The sequence below is a fragment of the Cydia amplana genome, chromosome 27 (assembly GCF_948474715.1).
Source record: "Cydia amplana chromosome 27, ilCydAmpl1.1, whole genome shotgun sequence".
NCBI classification, from domain to species: Eukaryota; Metazoa; Arthropoda; class Insecta; order Lepidoptera; family Tortricidae; genus Cydia; species Cydia amplana.
The window spans coordinates 1,611,804-1,638,411 of NC_086095.1; the positions used below are offsets into that span (position 1 = coordinate 1,611,804).

The 26,608-nt window shown below is 39.3% G+C and overlaps 1 protein-coding gene across 1 annotated transcript in view; it reads right to left on the reverse strand.

Moving 5' to 3' along the window:
* Positions 1-26,608, reverse strand: part of LOC134660508 (dynein axonemal intermediate chain 7-like) — a 76,299-nt gene that overhangs the window by 29,987 nt on the left and 19,704 nt on the right. The window contains exons 9-17 of the mRNA XM_063516280.1: positions 26,483-26,535; positions 26,053-26,190; positions 17,227-17,301; positions 16,665-16,864; positions 15,828-15,994; positions 8,508-8,643; positions 7,302-7,402; positions 5,789-5,864; positions 2,809-2,894 (exon numbers count right to left, since the gene is read on the reverse strand). Coding sequence (XP_063372350.1) covers positions 2,809-2,894; positions 5,789-5,864; positions 7,302-7,402; positions 8,508-8,643; positions 15,828-15,994; positions 16,665-16,864; positions 17,227-17,301; positions 26,053-26,190; positions 26,483-26,535 — 1,032 coding nt within the window. The remainder of the gene's footprint in view (positions 1-2,808; positions 2,895-5,788; positions 5,865-7,301; positions 7,403-8,507; positions 8,644-15,827; positions 15,995-16,664; positions 16,865-17,226; positions 17,302-26,052; positions 26,191-26,482; positions 26,536-26,608) is intronic.

The following is a 26,608-nucleotide window of genomic DNA, read 5'->3' on the forward strand; positions in this document are numbered from 1 at the left end:
CATATAATTGTATGGATTTGCGCCCCAGCTCTCATTTATAAAACATATTTTATTAACTGGTTTCAAGTTTCAACAGCGTATTATCCTGGTTACCCCAGTGTTATCCAGGAAGTGCCACCAGCCATCACTGAAGGAGAAGAGGAGAAAGGAGTACAGTACGGTGTAATCCCTTGCGCCCAACACCGTCAAGCACACACACATACACACACTTGAAATTCTGGTGTATGTTATGTAAAAATTAATTACATTAATTATTTTATGGCATCTGTTTCAGAAGTGCTTGCCGTTTTAATAGAATTACTTATGTAATGAGGGAGCTAGGTATAGATGTGTAAATAATTGTAAATCTGCTCTTGTGATTTTATTGGGGAATAGGCTCTCCTCAAATGATAGCATTGAACACTTTATGAAGAACGTTTTTTCGATTACACTAAACTCAGCCATAAAGTGTGTCCTAGTACCCTTAATCGGTCTTAAATTATTTATTAACCATGTCACCAACTAATGAAAATCATTCATTACAGGATTAAGAAAAAGTAAAAAATTACTTTCAACTCTTAAACATTTGTATTGATATATTTTTATTTTCACCACCTATTTAACCTGTTATGTGTTGTGTCAACCGTAAATCGTTTAGGAGTTAATATTGGTGGAAGAAAAACATCAAGGGGGAGTGATTCTTGTAATGGTTTTTCTCAATTTCATAATCATGGTTCCATCCAATAATTTTGGTAAATCCTTACTATGATAAATGAGAAAATAAGTGTTACTTAAAGGTGTAACCAGCAACACACTGCCAAGAGTTGCTTATAGTTGTTGTATTCGCCAATAATTGCATCTCATGCTATCCTTTGATTTCTTTGATATTCCTATAATAATTAGGTTTTATTGGTATTTGGTGGTATAAATGAAAATACTTAAGTACCTATTAATAAATAATAATATAAAAAAAAAAAAAAAAAAAAAATCAGCCTTTATACGTCCCACTGCTGGGCACAGGCCTCCTCTCATTCGCGAGAGGGCTCGGGCTATAGTCCCCACGCTAGCCCAATGCGGATTGGGGACTTCACATACACCTTTGAATTTCTTCGCAGATGTGTGCTATTAATAAATAAGGATCAAATTATTTTGGTTTCAACTATCTATAGGTACTATACGATAGACAGTTTGATGAAATGATATCACTAGATCTCTAAATAATGTTATAAACTAAATATACCTACATATATTCTGAAAACAGTTAATGATAACTAAAAAGGTACCTAATTTAAAATGAAATAATAAATCATTGTTAATCATTAATCAATGATTTCATTGTTCCCATACAAAGCCAAATCAAACTTTGAATACTTATCTCTAAACATCTACAAGTTAAAATTATCATTGAAGAAGTTTGTGCAGCGTAATAATAATTGGAAATTAAACGAACTTACCTGTAAGTGAAGTTCATTTCAATTATATTAGCTGCACAAACTTCGAAATGATAACCCATCCCACCCAGTACCCACGTTGTCCTGAGACAACCAGGGATTCGTGTACCTACCTATAATCCCTGTCAAAGTTATGGTAATATTGGCTTTGCTGAATTGGGGGCCAAGTTATTCCATCAATTGGCATATTCACTGCCAGCGTGAGCTACAAGCATAGCGGATACCATATGTTTTTTCCGCTTTGTAGCGATAAGTACCTAAGAATAGAGAACCCTAGCGGGCTACTGGCAGTGAAAGTGTTATGTCTTGGCTTGTTACTCTAAACTAAATGACATTTGACAGCTGACAGCGCGGGAACCGTTCAACGTAGGAGTTACGTTCATAAATCAGATACATATTTTTAATTTTGGCTTTGCCTCTCTGTAACATTCATGGAACAGGCTACATGATAAAGCGCGTACTACAAGTTAAAATTATCATTTCGAAGTTTGTGCAGCTAATATAATTGAAATGAACTTCACTTACAGGTAAGTTCGTTTAATTTCCAATTATAGTCTGTTAAGCTGGATACGTCAGTATGCATAGCAAACTAGTATGATATCCCTAGGAAACGAACCAAAAGCAGCAATGTACATCGAACAACGATGAAAAGTAAACAAAACAGTTCCACAGATAAGATGCAAATGACACGCGATTTTCGAACAATTCAAACGTAGTGTTGCTAACCCGCGTTTTTTCAAATTTTGGCGCCTTTTTCTACAGACAAGATTTGCTTGACCAAGTACCTATATTAATAATTTATGTAAGTACTGTGTTATTTTTATGTGACAAATTAATAAGTAAGTAAATACGTTTCACATGTTTGTTTTATTACTTATATTATACATTTAGATAAAACAGTTTCGTTACTTCATAGAGAAATATAAGTAAAGAAAGAGTGGTACCATACAACATCAGTTTTCTTACCAAAACGCGAGTTATTTCGTAGTCGACATCTAGCGTCAAGTAGCGGACATTATCAGTTCTGCTAGTTGACAATAGATGTCGCGGCAAAGTAAAACTAATGCTCAACAATTTTTAGCTAATATTATAACTGGATTAACCGGAACTCTATTTTCAACACCTTCTGATCATAATATTAGTTGTAAATTGTTTTAGTAGTACATTTTTCGTCAGTAGCGAAACTTGTGACATCTATTGTCAACTAGCAGAACTGATAGTGTCCACTACTTGACGTTAGATGTCGACTACGAAATAACTCGCGTTTTGTTAAGAAAACTGATATATGGAGTTACCACTCTTTCTTTACTTATATTTCTCTATGCTGAAATGGAGACCTTCGCTAAAAGCCGTAAACCTATGTGTACTAATTACTTACATGTAGAAAGAAGCACATTGTTTCTGAGACGTTTGGGCTGAGGCGGCACTATCAAGAGATCCAAGTTAAGCGTGCCTCCGCATATCCTACGACAAACACATAATAACATTATTAAAAAAAACAACGGGTTGCACTCAGGGAGTGCCGGCAGAAGTGAAAACTCAATCACTATTGCAAAATGTCTGCAGCACTATGTATAATTGAGGTTAACGCCATCTAGCATTATTTCGTCGCATTACTTGAAACCCCTAAGCACATCACTGTTAGTACTCGAGTTATATTAATACATACCAGTTAGAGCGAAACTCACTAGATGGCATTTAAATCAATAAAGAAAAACTCAATGACATTGAAGTAACAGTTTTTCGATCAGGTCACGTGTCCGTCTTACGTCTTACGGTCACGTGACACCTGTTACGAGTTTAGCATATTTTCCCCATCACAAAAAGGGCACAGCGCCGCTAAAGAAGTATTTACTTCAAAAATTGGGTACTTTCCTCTACTTAAAATAAATTATTCACACCGTGCACGTGGATAGCAGTTACTTTTAAATACTATTTCTATTTAATCAATAAATGCATCTGCGGCTCGATGGTGGAGGCGACCGGCCATCACGCTTTGAGTTGTTGTCGTTGTTCAGGAAGGTTCCCGCGTCACCACGCTCTCAATGACATTGTAAGGAGGGCTTTAATATCCGCCAATATCCCCTGTATCCTCGAGCCTCCGGGCCTCTGCCGCACCGATGGTAGAAGGCCGGACGGCTTGACTTTGGTGCCGTGGCAGAGGGGCAAGTGCCTGCTGTGGGACGCCACGTGCGTTAGCGCACTTTCGCGGCCTCACACTTCGGCAGAACTGTGCGGACGGCTGGTGCCGCTGCAGATTTTGCCGCGGTCAAGAAGCGGGATAAGTACGCGAACCTGGCAAGTAATTATTATTTTGTGCCCCTTGCGTTTGAGACTACTGGGTGCTGGGGGTCGGAGGCTATTGCCTTTATTAGGGAAGTGGGACGTCGTATTAGGGAGAGGGGGGCTGATGCCCGCGCGGGTTCATACCTGGTGCAAAGGTTGTCCATCGCCATTCAACGTGGTAACGCTGCTAGTGTGATGGGTACCTTTGCGCCGGGGACAACCCGCGGGGGACTTTTTGACTAGGCTTAAGCTAGTCTTAAGTTGTTACTGTTTTTTGTATTTGTATTTTGACTTTTAATCAATTGGATTGAAATATAAAAAGTAGGCGAGTTGATCGTGACGTCATTACACACGGTTTCATATAAATTCCATATTAGAAAATCGTTTTGACATTTCTAAAAAATAAGCTGATTTGACTAGTAGGAAACAGGTAGGAAAGTAGCCAATTGGCCGGGGAGAGCGCGGCGCGCTCTTTCTTTCTTCCGTGGCCGGGGAGTATGACCAATTGTCCAGCCATGCTCAGTGTAGTCATAGAGAAATATAGAAAGCATAGAGTGCTCACTCCGTACGTTCGTTTTGGTACCAAAACGCCTGTTATTTTCGTAGTCGACATCAGGGATGTTGCGGATGCCGATATTTTGACATCCGCGGATGCGGATTTTTAAAGGCTCACATCCGCGGATGCGGATGTCTAGGTAGGTACATAAAAAACGTCAAATATTACACTTTAGTAATTTTTATTTCAAAAAACCGGCCAAGTGCGAGTCGGACTCGCGTTCCAAGGGTTCCGTACATTAAGTCCCACTCACGCTTGACTGCTCATTTCTAATAGTTTTTTTTGGCTAATGACTAAATTACCTAGCAGTCTAGCACTTACGCCGATGCTAAGACGTTCCTGTACCGACCTGTTCCACATCCGCATCCGCATTAAACTCCGCATCGATTTTATGCGGATGCGGATGTTGAAAATAATGCGGAAGTTCCGCGGTTGCGGATGTAGATATTCGCAACATCCCTGGTCGACATCTAGCATCAAGTAGCGGAAATATACTGATATTTGATTACCGCTACTTGATACTAGATGGCGACTAGCGAAAATTGTATTGAACAAACAATTTTCAGCTAATATTCAGAGATGTGAAAAATACTATATAAAAAGTATTTAAATACAAAATACAAATACTTCTTTGATATACTATTTCAAATGCAAAATACAAAATAGTTTTTGAATTTGTATTTCAAATACAAAATACAAAATAGGTATTTTCAAAATACTTTTTAAAAATACAAATACTTTGCGATAAAAGGTACTCTGAATAGTGAATACCTAGTCTGAATTAAAAAGTATTACTCAGAATATCCGAATTGAAAAGACTCTCTTCATTCTTTGAAAACAGTGTGTCAATCAGTCCTCTATCTAAAGTGCAAATTTCTAGTTGTTTGCTCATATTAACCGGAAGGATGGATGGATGATGGTTTATAACGGACAATTTTTAAAAGCATTAATTTAGATTTGTAATGTTTTACAGCTAGTATAATGTCTCTCGTTAGTGTGATGAAAACGTCTCGTTTGTGCAGAAAAGTTTCATCAGGGCAGAAAAGTTTGTTCTCCTCTCGTACCTTGAAACCCTCGCAACACTCAAGATTCCACTTTTTTAACCACTCGCTACGCTTGTGGTCATGTGCGACGTTACTAAACAGATTCAACAGTATAAGAGAGTTGCCAGGATTGTAACTTCAGAAGAGATTGTAACTCCTACCTACATTACCTACTATAAAGTATTTTGTATTTTGAAAATAGAAAATAGGTCCCAAAAACTATTTCAAATAAAATACAAAATAGTTTTCTTCAAAAGGTATTTAAATACAAAATACAAAATAGGTATTTTGCATTTAGTATTTGCATTTTAAATACAAGTATTTCAAATAAGTCACATCTCTGCTAATATTATAACCGGATTAACCGCGGTAACTCAGTCCGTTGCCTCTGTTTCCGCTCATTATTTTTTTTAAGTGGAAGGCGGGAATCTTCAAATACGGCTGTAAATATATATATACATGAATGTACTTACCTGTATTTCCTGAGATGAATCTCTCCAGTTCTCGTTCTTGTATTACATTTCTTTAGGTACTTTTGAAATGCCACTTCTGAAAAATAAACCAACATCACAAAATCAGGAAAACATATAAAGTTCTCAAAATTACATGAAAAGCTTAACCACTTACAGGCGTATTCGAATATATTAGATATACCAAGTAGTGGAATTATCAGTACCGCTACTTGACACAAGTGTCGCTACTGACATAGAGAAAAAAATACATAGAGTGCTCACTCCATACATCAGTTTTAGTACCAAAAAGACTATTAGCATCTAGCATCGAGTAGCGGAACTATCAGTACTGCTACTTGACAATAGATGTAGCACCGACCGGAAAGTCTTATGCTGTTGAGATAAGACTTTCCGGTCGGTGCTACATCTATTGTCAAGTAGCAGTACTGATAGTTCCGCTACTCGATGCTAGATGTAGATACTGAAATTAATAGTCTGAACTGATGTATGGAGTGAGCACTCTATGTATTTTTTTCTCTATGCTACTGACGAAAAATGTACAGCTAAAAACAATTTACAACTACCTAATATTACAAACGGAAAAAGTCGAAAATAGAGCTCCGGCATAGAGAAATATAGTAAGACAAGAGTGCTTACTCCATACATCAGTTTAGACTATTAATTTCAGTGTCTACATCTAGCATCGAGTAGCGGAACTATCAGTACTGCTACTTGACAATAGATGTAGCGCCGACCGGAAAGTCTTATGCTGTTGAGATAAGACTTTCCGGTCGGTGCTACATCTATTATCAAGTAGCAGTACTGATAGTTCCGCTACTCGATGCTAGATGCTAATAGTCTTTTTGGTACTAAAACTGATGTATGGAGTGAGCACTCTATGTATTTTTTTTCTCTATGGCTCCGGTTAATCCGGTTATAATATTAACTGAAATTTTTTGAGTATTACTGTTTTCGTTCGTCGCGACATCTATTGGCAACTAGCTACTGATAATGTCCGCTACTTGATGCTAGATGTCGACTACGAAATAACTCGCGTTTTGGTAAGAAAACTGATATATTGAGTTACCACTCTTTCTTTACTTACCTATATTTCTCTATGCTAAGAATTGTCAAAAGCCGCACCCAAAATTCTGGGCCCTAGCAAAGACATGTAACTCCGTATACTTAAGATGAATGAAGTCTAAGGAAAAAACGTGCCTGGGAAATCAAGAAAAAGTCATTCTCGGATAGATGGCGCACACACTTTTGGCCTATGCTCGGCTAGATGGCGTTGACAACACCGTTTGATATTTAACTATTTTAACACATAGGTATCAGTGAAAGAACATGTGTCGAAATGAAATAAAAATAATTAAATCATTTATCAATAATATAGAATTTTTTTTGATAGTTTTATACATTTTCATTTAGAGTTTTAATCGTGTGCCGATAGATGGCAGTAAATCTACTGTGACAGGACCCCTCTATACTATCTATTCTCTTTGGCCCTAGTAATGAGATCTCAAGTAGGTACCGTTATTTTCTCCAATCAGGGTCCTGGGGTCTTGCATGAACGGGGGCTCCGACATATTTAACTTGTCAAGCTCTTCCTTTTCTTGTTCATTCTTCGTATATCTAAACAGATAAACAAATTAGCCCATGGAGCGCCTTAGTATCACACGTGTGATACTAACTCAATTTGAGTCGTAGCGGCTCAGTATCAGACGTGTGTTACTACAGATCAATATGGGTCAAATTGCTTTGCATTAATTTGTTGTATGGTGGTCGTTCGACAGGTTAAGGAGGTACCTACTTTATAAGATAAACATGAAAGATATTTATTCGTGACAGTTACAACATTTTTAGCATATCTGGGAGACCGAGCTATGCTCGGAAAACATATAAAAACTCAGAAATGCGCGTTTTTCTAGCTAGATCGATTTTTCGCCCCCGAAAACCGGCCCCCATATAGCAAATTTCATCGAAATTGTTAGAGCCGTTCCCGAGACTCCCGAAATATATACCTAAATATATATCACTACATAGTATAAAATAAAGTCGCTTCCCGCTGTCTGTCTGTCCCTATGTATGCTTACATCTTTAAAACTACGCAACGGATTTAGATGCGTTTTTTTTTAATAAATAGAGTGATTCAAGAGGAAGGTTTATGTATAACTTGTTAACCCGTGCGAAGCCGGGGCTGGTGGCTAGCCAAATATATTTTAAATTTAAATCTTCTCGGGGCAGAGGTGTAGGGTTGGAGCCGGTGTAGCTTTATTTGACCATAGAGAAAAAAATACATAGAGTGCTCACTCCATACATCAGTTGAGACTATTAATTTCAGTGTCTACATCTAGCATCGAGTAGCGAAACTATCAGTACTGCTACTTGACAATAGATGTAGCACCGACCGGAAAGTCTTATCTCAACAGCATAAGACTTTCCGGTCGGTGCTACATCTATTGTCAAGTAGCAGTACTGATAGTTCCGCTACTCGATGCTAGATGCTAATAGTCTTTTTGGTACTAAAACTGATGTATGGAGTGAGCACTCTATGTATTTTTTTCTCTATGATTTGACGTTCATAAGCGCATTGTAATATGCCTACTTGAATAACCCGTGGAGCGCCCTAACAAGACACGTGTGCTAGTAACTAGTATAGGAGTTCCATACTACGGTAATTCTGGGGCGCTCCAGGGGATAAACTATCTTTTATATTTATCTTATTTTATTTACTTACAAGTTGGCCTTCAGGAAGGCTTCCAGTTCCCTGATCTTGGCGTTGACCTCCTTGTAGAAGGCTGTTCTGACGGCTTCCTGCTCTGCCTTGACCTTCACCATCTCCACGTGCTCCTTCACCATGAACACGAACAGGTCTGAAAGGCCATCGTAATTTTAGGGTTCCGTACGTCAAATACACAAAATAAACCATACGTGATTTAGCTGTTTTTCAATTTTTTTTTTTTTTTTTTTTTTTTTTTTTTTTTTTTTTTTTTTTTTTTTTTTTTTTAAAGATAAAGATATTTTATTGAGTTAATAAAGGTGCTTAAACTACTTACATAACTTACATTGTTTTATGGTACAAAACCAACAGGCAAGTAAGTGTCATCTGACCCCCGTACTAGTGTGAACTGTATCACGGTGGGTCAGGATTCACCGTCCTTACATTTTGTTTACAACTCGTAGGTACCAATCGCTTTATTTTATGCTTAACAATTATAATTAAATTTGTATAGATACGTAATATTTAACATGACGACAAGGTAAACAAAAGTTGAATATTGAGCAATTTCTTAACATCTGGACTGCGGCCGTTGCCGGGCCGTATTAGAAGTAAACAAGTAGTATATGTAAAAACTTAAGATTATTTTATTTATTTATATTAAATTTAGTTAGCCTTTATATTTATGTTGCAATGATAATGTGTAAAGCACGCGTCCATCTAATGTGTGTGTGTGTGTGTGTGTGTGTGTGTGTGTGTGTGTGTGTGAGTGCTACACTACGTTTTTTAGCAATTTTTCTGTGTTATCGTAATTAAGTTTTTGTAAATGAACTTGTAATGACTTTTTAAATGTATGCAAATTTAGTGTTCGCAGTTTTATGACTTTACTTATTTTATTGTACAACGCGGGACCTATAACGTTAAAGAATTTTTTAGAGAATTTAGTTTTATGTGGTGGAATAGAGTAGACGAAGTCATCTCTCCTTCTAGAGGCAGAAAAGTCTGGAATATATTTATGCTGTTTTGTCAATAGTAGTTTAATGAAGAGTTGCCTTACCGTTAGTACTGAGGTGTCTTGATACAGGGTGGTGGTTGGATAACGAAATTTGTTAAATGTTATAACCTTAAGCACTGCACGTTGAGCCCTTTCGAGTGTAAGTATTGCCGTTTTTGATGCTCCACCCCAAGCAGTAATGCAATAAGTTGTCACAGATTGACAAAGTGCGTAATAGATAGATATTAAGAGTTTCTTATCGCACACATGTCTGAGATTTTTGAATATAAATATCAATTTCCTAATTTTACTCACGAGACTAGAAATATGTTCACGCCAACAGAGATTTTTATCAACTAAAACTCCTAGGTACCTAATAGATGGCGTTTCGGAGATAGATTGACATGAGCAATCCGCTTCTCCTCGACAAGAATGTATTTTAATTGATACGTTTTTGCATAGGGACTGCCTATTGTTCTTAATACTAAATGTTAGATATTTCGTTTTAGTATAGTTAAGTGTAAGTAAATTATGCGATAGCCACTCATGTACCATATTAAAACCAATTTGAGCTAACTTGTTAACCTCCTCCCAGGTTTCGCCATAGAATAAGACAGCAGTATCATCTGCAAATGATATTATTTCGGCATTACCAATATTAAGGCGACATAGTTCATCGATATAGATAAGAAACAAGGTTGGGCCTAGGACACTGCCTTGCGGCACTCCGTATTCGATATTGTTCTCTTTACTGTAAAGGTCTCCAACTCTTACTGACTGCTTCCTATTTTGTAGATAGTCACAGAAAAGAAGTAGCGGCGTGCCCCGTATGCCTATATTCTCCATTTTCTTAATAAGCAGTGAGGCAGAAACTGTATCGAAAGCTTTTTTTATATCTAAAAATATTCCAATCGTTTTTTTATTATGATCAAGTTTATCAACAATATAATTAGTTAGTTGTAGTACCGCATCTTCCGTAGATTTGGATTCTCTAAAGCCATGTTGATTTGAGCTTAGTAGATTGTTTGATTCGAGGTAATTTTTTAATCTTTTATTTATTATTTTTTCTAAGACTTTCGACAATGTTGGTAAAAGGGATATGGGTCTATAATTTGATATACAGTTTCTGTCTCCAGACTTGTATATAGGTATAACCACTGACCGTTTGAGATTATCAGGAAATGTCCCTGTTTTTAAGCATAGATTACATATAATAGTTATAGGCAGGGCTAGAATATCTGCGGCTAGATTTAAGAAATATGAAGATATTCCATCCCACCCTGTGGATGAACTTGTCTTTAGGCTTCTTATGGTGCATTTTACTTCTAGCTCATCTGTGTCTAACATCACCATAGAATTGACTGGGCATACGTTTGAGACCATATGTGTTATACGCTGCGTTTCTGATAATCCAGTTTTATTTATGATGTCACGAGCTAAATGTCTCCCTACACTTGTAAAATATTCATTTGCATAATCAAGTGAGTCTTGTGGGGTCGCTTTAAGTGTAAGAACATGATTTTTTGAATCAGAAGTATCAGAATTCGATTTTAGGTTGCTTATATCCTTTATAAGTTTCCACTGTTCCTTTAAGTTATTACGATGCTTATTTATTTGTGATCTTTGATACTCTCTTTTTAATTTTTTAAGAATATTGTTGCATGTATTCCGGTATCTTTTATAGGTTATAGAAACTATAGAGTTATTAGGATCTTTCTTTAGTTTTTGGTGTAGTCTATCCCGATTTCTTAGACATCTTATTAATCCAGGAGTGATCCAAGGTTTTATGTTAGTTTTTCTTCTCGAGATTTTAACATAAGTCGTGTACTTTTGTATAGTCCTATTAACTAGATATAAGAATGTATTAGTTATTTTATTTACATCAGGTTCGGCGAGCACATTAACCCAGTCTATCTGCTTTAGTTCAGAGATGACCGAGTGATAGTTAATTTTCTTAAACGTACGTTGTTGGTATGACTTGTGAGTTGAGAACTTTGATACAGCCAGAATGACTGAAGAGTGATCCGTGGTAGATGTATCACAGACTATTGTAATATTAGGTAGTACAGTTCTAATGATGCAGTGATCCAAACAGTTGTTACCACGTGTAGGAAAAGTATGTGAAGGGAGAAGTCCATGAGAAGCTAACATATTAAGATAGTCCGCTGCTTTGGGGTCTAAGTTGTTATCAATAATGTTTATATTTATATCTCCTAATAAAATTATGTTTTTAAATTGTTTGAGGTTTGATAAGATGCAATCTAATGATGAAGTAAAATTGTCTGTATTTCTAAACGAGGGAGGTCTATAAATCGAGACAAATGCATATTCTAATCCAAGTGTTGAAACAAGGCAGTTTGCTTCTAAACATTCTATAGGTTCAGTAGTTTTCAAAGGGATATCAGACTTAAAATAAATAACTATTCCATCATTTTGATTAATGTGACGGTTACTTTTGACAGTATTATAGCCTTCTATGGTAGGAATGGAGGTATCTTCTGTAAGCCAACATTCTGTCAATACTATAATATCGAAAACCATTTCGAATCTTCTTATTAAAACTTGTAAGTCATCAAAATTGCGATTAATACTTCTGATGTTCTGTGAGAGAATTTTTGTGTGTTCATTTAAATTTGCGAAAACACATTTACAGTATTCAGGAGACTCCACTGCCACCGACTTGCCGATACTGACACTCGTGTCAATATCTTTCATTAAATCCTGTATATTAGCCATAATCTATATGTGTGTATTTCGTGATTATACAAATTTTGAAGATAGTCGGGGTACAGTCGTCTCTCAAATACTGGAAATGGAAATTTTCAGTCTTAGTGTAGTAAAAAACGGAGAGTGTTATGAGCGAATAATGTGTTCTGTGTGTGCAACTGTTATATAGGTTATTCTCAGTGAAGCGAATATTAGCATTATATATATATAGTATTATTAAGAATGTGTTAAAAACATTGTATGTACGCGTGCTTATGAACAAAATAAACTTACAAGCTAGTTTGGAAGATAGTCATTGATTTAAACCGTCTCCTTGAAGCTCCTCTATTTGTTTGGTTGATTTTATCCAAATTGCTGCCGATGCATCAGTTTTCTTAACAAAAACTCTGCCTTGTCCTGTCCAGCAATGCTTGAAGCCATGATTTTTGCGCAGATCACGAGCGTAGTAGAATAGTTTGCGAGCTGCAGGCGTCAGGGACTCAGAAATGTATATCGGTTGCTTGTCTCCTTCAATGTCAATGCAATGTGTATTCAATTTGTCCTCTTCATGCGAACTGTTATAGTCTTTCAACGCTTTAATCAGGGATTTGACTTGCTGCGTGGTCTGATATTCAGCCACAATCAATTTGTTTTGCCCACTTTTAATACGTTTTACTTGTCGGATATATTCTGGACTAAATGGAATTTGTAAAGCACTGTGTACCTTTGACAGCAGATCAGTTAGGTTTTCGCCCTTTACCTCCGGAATGTTTCTGATTTCCAGCGTTGTTGCGCGTTGTGTTCTTTGCATTTCCTCCACTTGGTTTTCAAGATGATCAATTTTGCTTAAGGCTTCGTTATGCTCTGCAGATATTTTCTCCACTTTTTCATGTAAATTTTCATATAATAAGGTCGTGCGCTCAAGAAATTTTTCTATCTTTGAATTTGTTTGAATTATTTGTGCATTTTGAGAACGCAGTTCATCAATGGCTTCATTAAATTTTGAGTTCTGGGCTTCACGGTCCGCCCTCACACTAGCCAACATATCTTGAATTTCTGACCTCAAGGATGTTATGTCATCAATGTCGTGCCGTTGTTTCCGTTTCCTTGTAGCCACAAAGTTTAATGGGTCCATTTCCTTCGACAAATCTGGTTGTGACGCTGATCGGTCTCCATCAGGTGAATCAGGCATGTTTGATGGGATGATTTTAAATATACTACGCTTGGCCGCACGTGCACTGATAAACGGGCAACGGAGTGCAAAATATGAGTAGTGAAATTGCAATCTTATTTCTTTGTCAATATCGTGTAATTTTAAGCAGATGCTAATATTACCAATATTTAAAATGATTTTACAACTAAACACAGACTGCTCGGTACGAGTTTCGGACGACGAATGAACGTTTGGTCGCATAACCGTAAAATATAGCAGCTAACGCTGCGTCTTACGTAAGCGAACAACTCACGAACGCGTTCGCAATGAGATCGCCCACGTAGGACACTTCTATAGGTAACTATCAAAGGATTGATTCACCCCGAGCTGCATCGCTTCGCTTCGCGTTCGTGTGTTGTTCGCCTACGTATACGCTGCGTAATACAATCCATACTAATATTATAAATGCGAAAGTGTGTCTGTCTGTCTGTCTGTCTTACCTCTTCACGCTTAAACCGCTGAACCGATTTAGTTGAAATTTGGTATGAAGATAGTTTGAGTCCCGGGGAAGGACATAGGATACTTTTTATCTCAGAACTCACCCCTTAAGGGGATGAAAAGGGGGGTGGAAATTTGTATGAGCTATCAATAACCACTGAACCGATTTAGTTGAAATTTGGTATGGAGATAGTTTGAGTCCCGGAGAAGGATATAGGGCAGTTTTTATCCCAAAAATCTCCCTTTAAGGGGGTGAAAAGGGGGGTGGAAGTTTGTATGGGGAATCGTTAAAAAGCAGATTGGTTAAAAATAAGTTACCCAAATACCACGCAGACGAAGTCGCGGGCAAAAGCTAGTATAATCCATGAACCTATAATATTACGGACAGAGTTTCGCTTACAACAAAACTGTGATTCCAACATCCACCAGTTTCATAGTATTTACGCGTGACACACACACATTGACAACCCACATCCACCAGTTTGCCGTCAGACGAATCGAAACGTCATTGAAGTAAACATGTCGAAGAAAAATATAAAATATGCCGGCATGCGTAGTTAAATCCTGCGAGAATTGTACCGATCGAAAGAAAAAAAGTCACGGAATAACTTGTCATACTTAAGTTTATCAATTAGTACGTAAAACCACTATAATTTGTTGTTTATAAATTATCAAACTGAAAAACAGGAGTGTGACCAGTAACATGAATAGGGTAATTTCCCGAAAGTAGGGTAATTGATACCCTTCTTATTAAATCATTATGTATTAAGAGATCATTTAGGTAAATGGTTAAATTATTGATTGTGCATTTCAAACTAGGTCGGTATGGTAATTTCCCGATACTAAGGAGATTAGACGCTTACATGCATGTTTGATAATTAACGTTTGTTTGTTATGTATTATAATTTTTTTGTTGAAAACCAGATATGTTTCAAGTTAAATGTATAAATTAAAAAACATGACGAACTGATTTCATTACGATGCTAAATATCATTAGGTATTGAAAATAATGTTTGCACAAAGTAATTGTGCAATATTGCGCATTTTCAAGACCTATAAAATCAGATACGTACACACCGTTTTTTATTGTCTAACGTAAAACTGTCCTAATTTTTTTATTTGAAAACAAGGACGATATTAAAAATAATTGTTTCACCATTTTTTTTTTTATTTTTTTTATTTTATTTATAAGGCACACTTTACAGACGACATTCAATACATGAATACAATAAAAGTGGTAGGCTTTGTATAGAAATGCCACCCAAAATAAGTGAGCACAGCAAGAACAATAAATAATAACGAGCAAAAACTATCCTAAAATTATAAAATTATAAAAAAAACACTACTACTTAACTACTACTGTTATTCTTTTTGAGAAATAAAAATATCTTTAAACCGACTTAATTATTAAATTACATAAATGATCTTAACATGTTAAATTGCTTACTATTGTTGTTGTGTAGTATGGTGGCCAAGAACCTCAACGACTTGCCTCTTGAAAACCGCTAGCCGTGAGTTGAAAATGTCGATGTCTCTATGTTGTGATGCTAAATCATTGTACTGACGACACATTCTAACAATTGGGTTATAAAAAGAAATATTATTTTTGTAGACTTGAAGGGCGAAAGTCTTAGGAGCACGGGATCTGAATCGAGGGGTATTGAAAGTAACCAGGGATAGTAAGCTAGGTGAGTCAATATTATGATGAAGAAGTTTGTGTAGGAATAAGAAGTCATGTAAGAGACGACGAGATTTAAGGGAGGATATGCAAAGTGTATGTAGTCTCTGTTCATAACTATGACGTATGAGACCATTAGGGGAGAATTTGTGTTACATGGTAACACTCGTCTACACGCACACATTCAAACCGTCCGCCATTGCAGTGTCACAGTTTGTCTTAGGTGACAGTCCGTCCGTAATATTCTAGGTCCATGGTATAATCATAATAGAGTTTATAGATAGTCTAGTAATAAATACAAGAACTAACCTGTATATCTGTTGGCTACTTCAGCGGCCAAAGCGTACGACTTGGAGGACTCGCTCAGCAAGTCCACCTCGGTCTTGGCCGCACGCACGCACACGCAGCTCCCGTCTATGGTTTTGGGCAGTTTCAGACCTACATTCAACGCTGGGAACTGTAGTTCCACGGGTTCACTGTATAAAAAGTAAAAAAAAACATTACGTTGAAACGGGTCTCTATTGTTTCCCAAAAAGTTTTAAGTCATAATGTATTGTTTGCCCGCATTTTCGTTAGTCATAATTTATTTGGTTTAGAAACGCGTCAGTTTTCAGGATTGCCATAGAACAAACATCAACATCAAACATCAACATTTATTCAGAAAATAGGCTACAAGGGCACTTTCACACGTCAACATTGAATTTACATACAAGCAAAAAAAAACACATCAACAATTATAATTTATAAAATATGTTTAAGCCACAAATATCAAATCAAAATAAAGTAGTACATTAGAGATGTATAAAGTCTCTAAATGTCGCAAAAAAACATAACGTTGAAACGGGTCTCTATTGTTACCCAAAAAGTTTTAAGTCATAATGTATTGTTTGCCCGCATTTTCGTGACTTATGAGTCACACAATCATAATTGATTTCGTTCAGAAATGCGTCCCTTTTCAGGATTGCCATGAAACAAACCTAATTTAACCTAACCTATCTATTATCCTACCTTACGAAAATCCTGAAAAGTTAACGGTAAGTATCAGTTTTACGACTAATGATAATATGACAAACAATGCATTATGACTTAAAACTTTGTAGGAAACAAAGGGACCCCCTTTGAAACGTTTTTTGTTTTTAAACTCACGGTTCCGGTTCCACGGGCTTCAACTTTCGCGTCGGCATGCGCACAGCGACCCATATATTCAGCTTCAGCCCTTTAAACTCTCTGTTGTACGTCGCCAGTCGGATCGACTCAAACTTAAGGTTCTTTTCCAAATTGCGCAGCGTCATGTAGGACGCGCATTGGATCGTTTCGGAGAGCTGCTCACGCAGTTGCAGACGTACCTGTGGGTGGAATAGTGGTAGTTATGATTGAAATAATAATAATAATGACATTAAAGCTCTCCAAAGGGCCTCTACGTGTTGGATCTATATCCCCACGCGAGCCTATCAAAAAAACCGGGATTATAGGCTCGTGATATCCAAGGAGATAAAAATAATAATAAATATTATTTGTTGCACCACAAAGAAAACAAAATTTAAAAACAGATTTACAATGTAAATGAAGGTAGCAACAGGCGGTCTTATCGCTGTAAGCGATCTCTTCCAGACAACCTTAGGGTAGGGTAGGGTATCCATCACGGTCTTCAGCGGTTTTCCCAGGCATGGTGGTCGATTTCATACGCTTCTAATACATAGGTACTTACTTCATTGTAGCTCTGCAGCTGCAGCGGCGTGAATCGTTTCGGATTTGCCACCATCTCCTCGAGCATCAACATCATCTGGAAACAAAATTCACTATTTTATGGATAATTTGGGTGGACATTATTGTTAAATAGAGAAATATAAGTAAAGAAAGAGTGGTATCTCCATACCAGGGATGTTGCGAACATCCGCATCCGCATCCGCAACCGCGGAACATCCGCATCCGCATCCGCATCCGCATAAAATCGATGCGGAGCTTATGCGGATGCGGATGTCGAACAAGTCGGTACAGGAACGTCTTAGCGGCGGCGTAAGTGCTAGGTAATTTCGTCATTACCTATAACGAAATCGTCTAGATCTAGAAAAGTCGGCGAAGTTACTGTTTATTAAATATAACGCACCTATATTATTGCTCAAATACTAAACGTTTGGTTTTTTTAATAAAAAAATACTAAAAATGTAATATTTGACGTTTTCTAAGTACCTAATCGAACGAAACGACGAAAATTACCTACTACAACAAAGAAAGTTGTAATGGATACTTCCATCCTGCCTTGCCTGACTTACGGCTGTCAAACCTGGATATTTGACCACAAAACTAAAACACAAATCCAAATTACACAAAGAAAAATGGAAAGAAGTTGTTTAGGCATCAAGCTCAGAGATAGGATAAGAAACACCGAAATACGTAAGAGAACTAACTTTAAAGATGCTCTACATTTTTCTCAAAGCTTGAAGTGGAAATGGGCCGGCCATATTGCAAGATACAGCGATGACAGATGGACATCAACTGCAACAAAATGGGCAGGACCTCATGGCTCTAGGGCAAAGGTCGGCCAAATAACAGGTGGCAAGATGAAATAGTCTCAATTGCGGGCCAAAATTGGATAAATGCAGCAAAAAATAGAGACAAATGGAGTTCTATGGAGGAGGCTTTTACCCGAAGGGGGTCCATATAATATAAGTTACCTAGGATTTTTTTGTAATTAATATTAGTTATCTAATTCAATTATGGCATGAAAATATGTTTAAATTCAATTTCTGCACGACATTCTAAATTTACTAATATTTATCTTATGTTAATGATTTTTTTTTAATTGTCTTAATTTGTAACTTATTATTTTCTATGGAATAAATAAAGCTTTTTATTATTATTTATTTTCTCTTTATTTATTTTTGGTCTTAAGTTAGGTTATTTTATAATATGGATATAAAAATAAAATACAAAAACACTTACAAAAACAATACAAAATACTTATAAACATATTATAAAAAACCTAACCTAGGGTGCCGCCAGCAGCGGGGCAAGGCCCAAGCTGCCGGTGGTCAGGGTTGCAGAGAGAGGAACCGGCGGACTATCCGCGCCGTGTCCAAGATCACCGCCTTCTGCATCTGACCCTTGATCCAACCACCTAGCGAGAGTCTCTCAAGATGTTGGTCGAGACTCTTCGCTATTAGACCGTTCACTGAAACGACTATCGGGACAATGATCGTCGAATCAACATCCCACATGGCGGTTATCTCGTGAGCCAAGTCTAGGTACTTGCTGGACTTGTCCTTCTCGGCTCTCACGAGATTCTCATCATGGGGGATGGTGATGTCAACGAGCACGGCCCGGCGTTGCGATCGATCTATTATCACAATGTCAGGCTTATTGGCTACAATAGTCCTGTCAGTGATGACAGATCGATCCCAATAGAGCGTGGCACGACCATTCTCGAGAACTGGCGCAGGTGAATACTTGTAGTACGGTACTTCGCGGTTCACAAGGCCGTATAGAAGAGCAAGCTGCTGGTGTATAATCCTGGCTACGAGATTATGTCTGTGCAAGTACTCGCCGTTCGCAAGATGAGAACAACCGGAAATGATATGCCTGAGTGACTCTCCGGGACGACGGCATGCCCGACAAATGTCGACCGTACCGTCCTTCAGGATATATTTCCGATAGTTGTTCGTCATCATTACTTCGTCCGCAATTGCACAGGCAAAACCCTCGGTTTCTCCGAAGAGGTCCCCGAATCGTAACCAGTTCACCGACGCGAGCAGGTCCACATCGGGTCCCGTGAGGGCCTTGTAGAACCGCCCGTGTAGCACCTTACTCTCCCATGCCGCCTTGCGATCCGCAGTACTTAGTACCACAGGTTTGCGCCAGTTCTCGTTTGCCAAGGAGAGCGGCGTGAGGTTCCTGTCTACTGCCACCACATCACGATGCATCCCACAGTCGTTGTTAAGGAAATAATTCCTGAGATTGTACACCTCGCGGTTGTGGAGATCCTTGGCGTTTAGGAAGCCTCGGCCTCCACATTTCCGTGGGATGTACAATCTCATAACTGACGAGCGTGGGTGTAGCATGCGATGCGCGGTGAGCAGTGATCGGACCCTCCGATCCAGGGCATCCAGCTCGGTCTGAGTCCACCTTAGTATGCCAAAGGAGTATATGGGTCAATTTCTGAACACGATTTTTTTTCTGTCCGTGATGAAAATCGCGGGTTAGCATCAGATAATACTTACCATTTTTTTTTTACATAAAGAAGTCACACTTTCACACCGAGTTCCATATGAATTCACTGATTAGTTGGTTTTTAGAGTACACATAAAAATACCTAAAGGCTCAAATTACTACTCCCGTGCCCTGTCCGGAATCTACTTTTGAGCATAATGAAAAATCCTACGAAAAATTCTACATTAGTATCACTAATTTAGTGTCAAATACTTAAACTAGATGATATTTACTATCACTGAGCACATATACTATTAACTTCATTGTGGTAAATAACTTGTGATCGATGTTTAAATTTTGTCCGAGCGCGCGAGTAAAATTTCGTCGGCAAAACTCAAAGGGCTCTGACAGCCGACGTTTGTATTTGAACCGCCTCGTGTCCCGCCTCACCTGTACTGGCAGTATTCGGCTGTCTCTCAAAGCAAGCGGATGTAAGTCAAGCCGCGGCGTGTTCGAGCAAATCGCGTAAGTATTTCGGAATCCGGGTGGGCGACAATATTTTTCTAATTTCGATGCCCCTTATAAATTTTATTTTCCACATAGCTTTTCAATGACAATTGTCATATTTAGGAGCCCTTTATGTATCTTTATGTAAGCGATAACATAACAGTTTGGTCAAACACGATTTAAATTTTTGGCGAATTTTTTTATTACGAATTCTAATTTCCGTGCCCTAATTCCCATAGCAAATTTACCTAAAACAGCTGATTAAGTGGCACGGGAATTAGAAAGTATTACATATATTGTCAACAAATCTTTTATTCCGGCACTGTAAGTTAATTGGCAATGTTTACGTCATATTATTATTACATATATATATTGGCATTGAATATATATTATATGTAATAATAATACGACGTATATCTGTCTATTTTACATTTAAGGAAATCTTAAAGAATGCACAAAAATCTGTGAATAGTTTTTTAGTATAAGTACTATAGTACATACAGGATGGACCCGAATAACCCGGGCAATTTTAATACGTAAGGTAAGGTGGGGTAAGACGACACCGGGGTAAGACTATCACTTGTATGGAATCCTTGTACTGTTAGTCTTACCCCACCTTACCTTATTCATTGATCATATTATAACATTAAAATATTATATAAACATAAAACTATTTCTGGAATTATTACATATTATAATACCTGTACCTAAGGTTACATGAAACAAAATGAATCACATTTGCAATGTTTTGTTTTTGTAAATTTGACAGCTGACAGCGTATGCCGTATAAAGTTTAAATATCTGGGAGACCGAGCTTTGCTTAGAAAACATATACCTACCTACCTAAAAACTCAAAAATGCGCGTTTTTCCAGAGATAACACCTACCTAGATCGATTTTTCACTCCAGAAAACCCTCATATATGATCAAATTTCATCGAAATCGTTAGAGCCGTTTCCGAGAACCCCGAAATATATACAAGAATTGCTCGTTTAATAGATTAGTTGTTATAAATTAAACCGTAATACTATTAGATACCTTATTAGGGTTCCGTAGCCAAATGGCAAAAAACGGAACCCTTATGGATTCGTCATGTCTGTCTGTCTGTGATAGTCTTACCCCGGTGATAGTCTTACCCCACCTTATCTCATATGTGGTTAAACAATTTTTTGTGTTATGAATTTATGAAGGCAGCATATTCGATTTCTTCAGATTAACTTACACAATAACTTCTTCTCTCTGTGCCCCTATTTATATCTTAGTATCATTTCCTATACGGCCATATACCAGATCATACACCTTGTACCTATCTACATGCAGATACATAATGACACTTTTTAATGAATAGTTTTGTATGTAAGGCGGACATGTTTACGCTACTACTCAAAGTATTGTTTTGAAATATGTATATTTTACTAAGAAAGAGAGATTAGTTGCCATTAAAATCAAGGAAACGATTAGTCAAATACGTAGTTTTTAGTGTATCATACTTTCGTAGATTTGTCGTCCGAAACTAAAATTAAAGAAGATATTATGTTCGATGCCGCTTCAGTATGGTTGAAGTATATTATTGTAGATTAAAATATACATAAATAATAGTTTTAACTACCAAAATAAGCTAAGAAAACAATTCCTGTGCCATGTTCTAATTTCCGTGCTAGTAAAATCTAATTCCCATGGACACACTAATTCCCGTGCCCTGACCAAAATTTTAAATTGAAATAACTTTTATAGTTTTATGAATTTTTTTACCCCATAAGAAAATTAATGTTTATTATATTTTTTATCAAATTATCAGCATATTTTTTTTTGTGTAATGTTTGTATTTCAAAATTCCATGGGAATTAGACAAAAATGCTCGTTTGGTGAAATTGACCCATATGAGCAGGGGCATTACCCAGGCGTTGAAGGCGCGCACTTTGTTGCCTCCTGACAAAAGACTGTTAAGGACTTTTGTGAGCCGACTGAAAAAGCGCTCCTTCACCGACCGTCTAATACCCTCGTCCTCAATACCCAACGACTGTGACATACCAAGGTATTTATAGGTTTCTGACTCAGAGATAGATCTGAAAGACATTGTCTCAGAAGGTTGTAAATTTGTTGAATTTACAACCCTCCCCCGCTGTACATGCATAACCGCACATTTATCGACACCAAACTCCATGTTGATGGCACTACTGAAGACGTCGGTGGTTTTCAGTAGCTCCAACAAGTCTCGGCTATTTGGTGCAAATAATTTGAGGTCATCCATGTACAGAAGGTGAGAAATGACTTCACCCCCACTCCGGAGCCGGCAACCTAGTCCCAAATCCTTCAGCAGGGTGCTGAGGGGATTCAAAGCTAGGCAGAACCACAGGGGACTCAGACTGTCGCCCTGAAAGATTCCTCGCTCAATCCTTATAAAATCCTGCGGGCCAGGGCGGTCATCTCCGCCTCCTGGTTGACGAAGGACTGTGGTCCACTGCCTCATACACGCGCTTAGGAAGGCTCTCAAAGCTGCATCAACTTTATAAAGCTCTAAGACCCTCCCCAGCCATGAATGAGGCACCGAATCATAGGCCTTCTTATAGTCAATCCAAGCGACTGAGAGGGCACCCCTGTTCCGCCGGACTTGTTGGCAGATGGTCATGTCTATGAGGAGGAGCTCTTTAGTACCACGGGACCCAACCCTACATCCATTTTGAGCGGAAGCCAGAATATTGTTTGCGACAATGTGCGCGTTGATTTTTGCTCTCAAAATGGATGTAAGGAGCTTGTATAGTGTAGGTAAGCATGTGATGGGTCTGTAGTTCTTCGCTTCCGTGGTACTACCGGACTTATAGAGCAGGAAGGTGACACCAGTTGTTAAGGAAGGTGGGAGAGAACCAAGCTCGAGGGCTTGTTGAAATTGTGCTGCCAAGCGCGAGTGCGAGCATCGGAACCACTTTAGCCAGAAGTTGTGCAATCCATCCGGCCCAGGACTTTTCCAGTTCTGGGCCGTGCGGATGGCACAACTCACGTCATCGGGGCTGATGGTGACTGCCCCCATGGATTCGATGGACTCGCACTCACGCTCGACAACACTCATCCAACCCCCCTCGGTGTGTCCGACAGGCACCGACCAGATGCTACGCCAGAAGTCAGTCATGGCAGTAGCATCCGGTGGCTGCGTGTCGGACGCACGAAGGTTGGTTTCCTCCCACTTTCGGTATACCTTCCTTTGGTCACTTTGAAAACGGCGATTCTGCTGGAATCGATCCACACGCTCTCTGTAGCGGCGAATACGGTTTGCCCATGCATAGACTTTCTGCTTTAGAAAGTCGATGCGCTCTGTGACATTGGCCATGTAGTCGCGGGGCCTGATATCCGTCCCCACGAACGCCTGGTTCACAAAGCGCATTACTCGGGGGCGATTGTTGCCCCCCCTGAAGCAGATCAGCTTTGCGATGAGAGTCCTAAACGAGCTGATACGTCGCTCAATCCGCGCTTGCCATGCAGGGACACCTCCGACGGTCCTAGGTGCACGTTCAGCGTCCGGAAACTTGACTCGAGCAACACGGCACGCCGCGATGGCTCCGCAGTACATGATTGAGTGCGTATCATCTAAATCTTTACTAGTCCGTAAATGTGGCTCTAGTAAAGCGTTTAGGGCTCCCATTAGCGCTAGATTACGTCTATTCATAGGCAGACGTGGTAATCGGGGCCTAGAGTTGGTTGTGGCACGATACTGCGTAATCGCCTCTTCCAAAGTCCTCCTCAGTTGCTCATTAGCAGTTGTACTCACATTCTGACTCGCAAAATCCCCCTCATCGGTGCAAAAATCAACCCGTGGCGCCCCCGGTGCCAGGTCGGGTGCGGGCACCGGATCCGGCGACATGGCGGGCAGATCTCGCACCGAGGTGGAGTCCGCGCGAGCAGAGAGAGCCTCCTGGCGAAGCCGATCAAGTGTCGCGTCATCCAGGCGCTTTAGCCTCTGAATGACGCGCACCTGATCCGATAATCGCTGCTCCGACACGGTGATGGTAGGTTCAAGAGCCTGAAACAGAGGCAGTATTCTTGAACGATAGGCGGATAGCTGTGTTCCCCCCTCTGTAGCCCCATAATAGGCGCGCATGACATTCTCGTTCATTTCTCGAGTCCATCGCATGCGTCGCACTATACCACCGGCAGCGGGAGCCGTGGGCGGGGCAGGATGTCCCGCAGGCCCCAAGCGTGCCGGCAGCGGTGGCCGCCCTCGTCGCGCAGGTGGTCGTGGCGGCGGCGGCGGCGGCCCGCTCTCATCACTGGACCCGTCTGTGTCAGGCGCCGTTGCGAACTCGTCGCCTGACGATGGTGTGGACGAGGAACTGGACGAGGCGGGCGGGGGTGGTGGGCGTGCGTTGTTGGTTGACTCCGCTGCACGTCTTTGACTCCTCGTAATCATTGTTTCATACGTTTTTTACCGTTTGCTGTAATATTGTGTTGACCGTTTTGTCAAACAAATGTCATGTCCGTGGCGTGTGAATATAATTTGAGTCACACGTATTTATAGTGGATATTTTATGTTTTCACATATTTAGCCAGGTCAAAGGTTCATTTGATGGCAAAATACACAATAGTTTTAACAATAAAAACGTATAAAAATATAATTATAGCAAATAAAATTTACGAGACGTCTGTCATTGTCAGAGCGGTTTTTTTTTTTTTTTTTTTTTTTTTTTTTATTATTTATTATTATTATTATAAGTACCTAATCTTGACATCCGCATCCGCATCCGCATCCGCGGATGTGAGCCTTTAAAAATCCGCATCCTCATCCGCATCCGCGGATGTCAAAAAATCTGCATCCGCAACATCCCTGCTCCATACATCAGTTTTCTTACCAAAACGCGATTTATTTCTTAGTCGACAGGGAGTAACCACAATTTCTTTACTTATATTTCTCTATGACTGTTCAGGAACATTTTTGCTCAACCTGTTAGGATTTTATGGAGAAAAAAAAACTTTAGCCTGTCGTGCTGCGTACGAAGCAAACGAAGGATTATATTGAGCGTATAAGCGACAATCTAGCAACTAAATTGTCATTTATCTACATATCTTTTCTATAAAAAATGTGATTTATCGTCACAAGCTCTCTTATCAGGCTCCGTAGCCAACATGCCAATCGCTAACGCTCCGTAGCGAACGAAACGCAACTGTCACTGTCACACTAATATGGAAGAGTGATAGAGAGACAAAGCGATTCGATGGCGAAGCGCAAGCGATTGGCACCTTGGCTAGGCCGCCAGTAACGCAAGGTCCCGGTAGCGCCTCGATACACCGCCTGTCTAATTCGTCAGCATCACAAGCGTCTGCCAAACGTGGAGGTATGTGTTCATCTGGATACATACCTCTACGTACGGCACAAGCTATCTTATCTTATCGGCAAGGCCTCGACACACCGTCTGACTAATTCATCGGCGTCACAGGCGTTATAAGTGCTATGCCAGACGTGGAGGTATGTGTTCATCTGGATACATACCTCTACGTACGGTACAAGCTATCTTATCTTACCGGCAAGGTCTCGACACACCGTCTGTCCAGCTCGTCGACGTCACACGCGTTCGTGTTTTGCCAGACGTGGAGTATGTGTTCATCTGGATACATACCTCTACGGCACAAGCTATCTTATCTCACCGGTAAGGCCGACACACCGTCTGTCCAGCTCGTCGACGTCACACGCGTTCGTGTTTTGCCAGACGTGGAGGTATGTGTTCATCTGGATACATACCTCTACGGCACAAGCTATCTTATCTCACCGGTAAGGCCGACACACCGTCTGTCCAGCTCATCGACGTCACACGCGTTCGTGTTTTGCCAGACGTGGAGGTATGTGTTCATCTGGATACATACCTCTACGTACGGCACAAGTTATCTTATCTTACCGGTAAGGCCTGGACACACCGTCTGTCCAGCTCATCGATGTCACACGCGTTTGTGTTTCGCCAGACGTGGAGGTATGTGTTCATCTGGGTGGGCACGCGGGGATCGGGCAGCCCGTCGCAGCGGAGGTATTGTTGCCACTGGAAAACATTTCAAATTTATATACACTCAACAGCAATAGTTGCTAAGCGGGCGAGGTGTTCAAAATGATCTTGACGCGACTTTATTATTCAGAGAATAAGAGCGCGTCAAGGTAATTTTGAACACCTTCAGCTGCTGACTGTACATAAGTAAATACAGTAATTTTCTTCACTTCACGCACACAGATCCACACAGATTCTATGTGCAAGATAATTATTGCCTATGGCTGTATTGACTGTACATATTTATGTATTTTATTATAATCTTAGATATACAATTTGATATAGTTACCTCCGCCATTTGCTGTAAATTGTTTACATATTCCATTTTCTCCTTTTCAAATCCTGAAAAATGCCAATATTGTCACTTATTTTTTTACTAATGTCAGCAGCAGAAGTTGCTAAGCGGGCGAGGTGT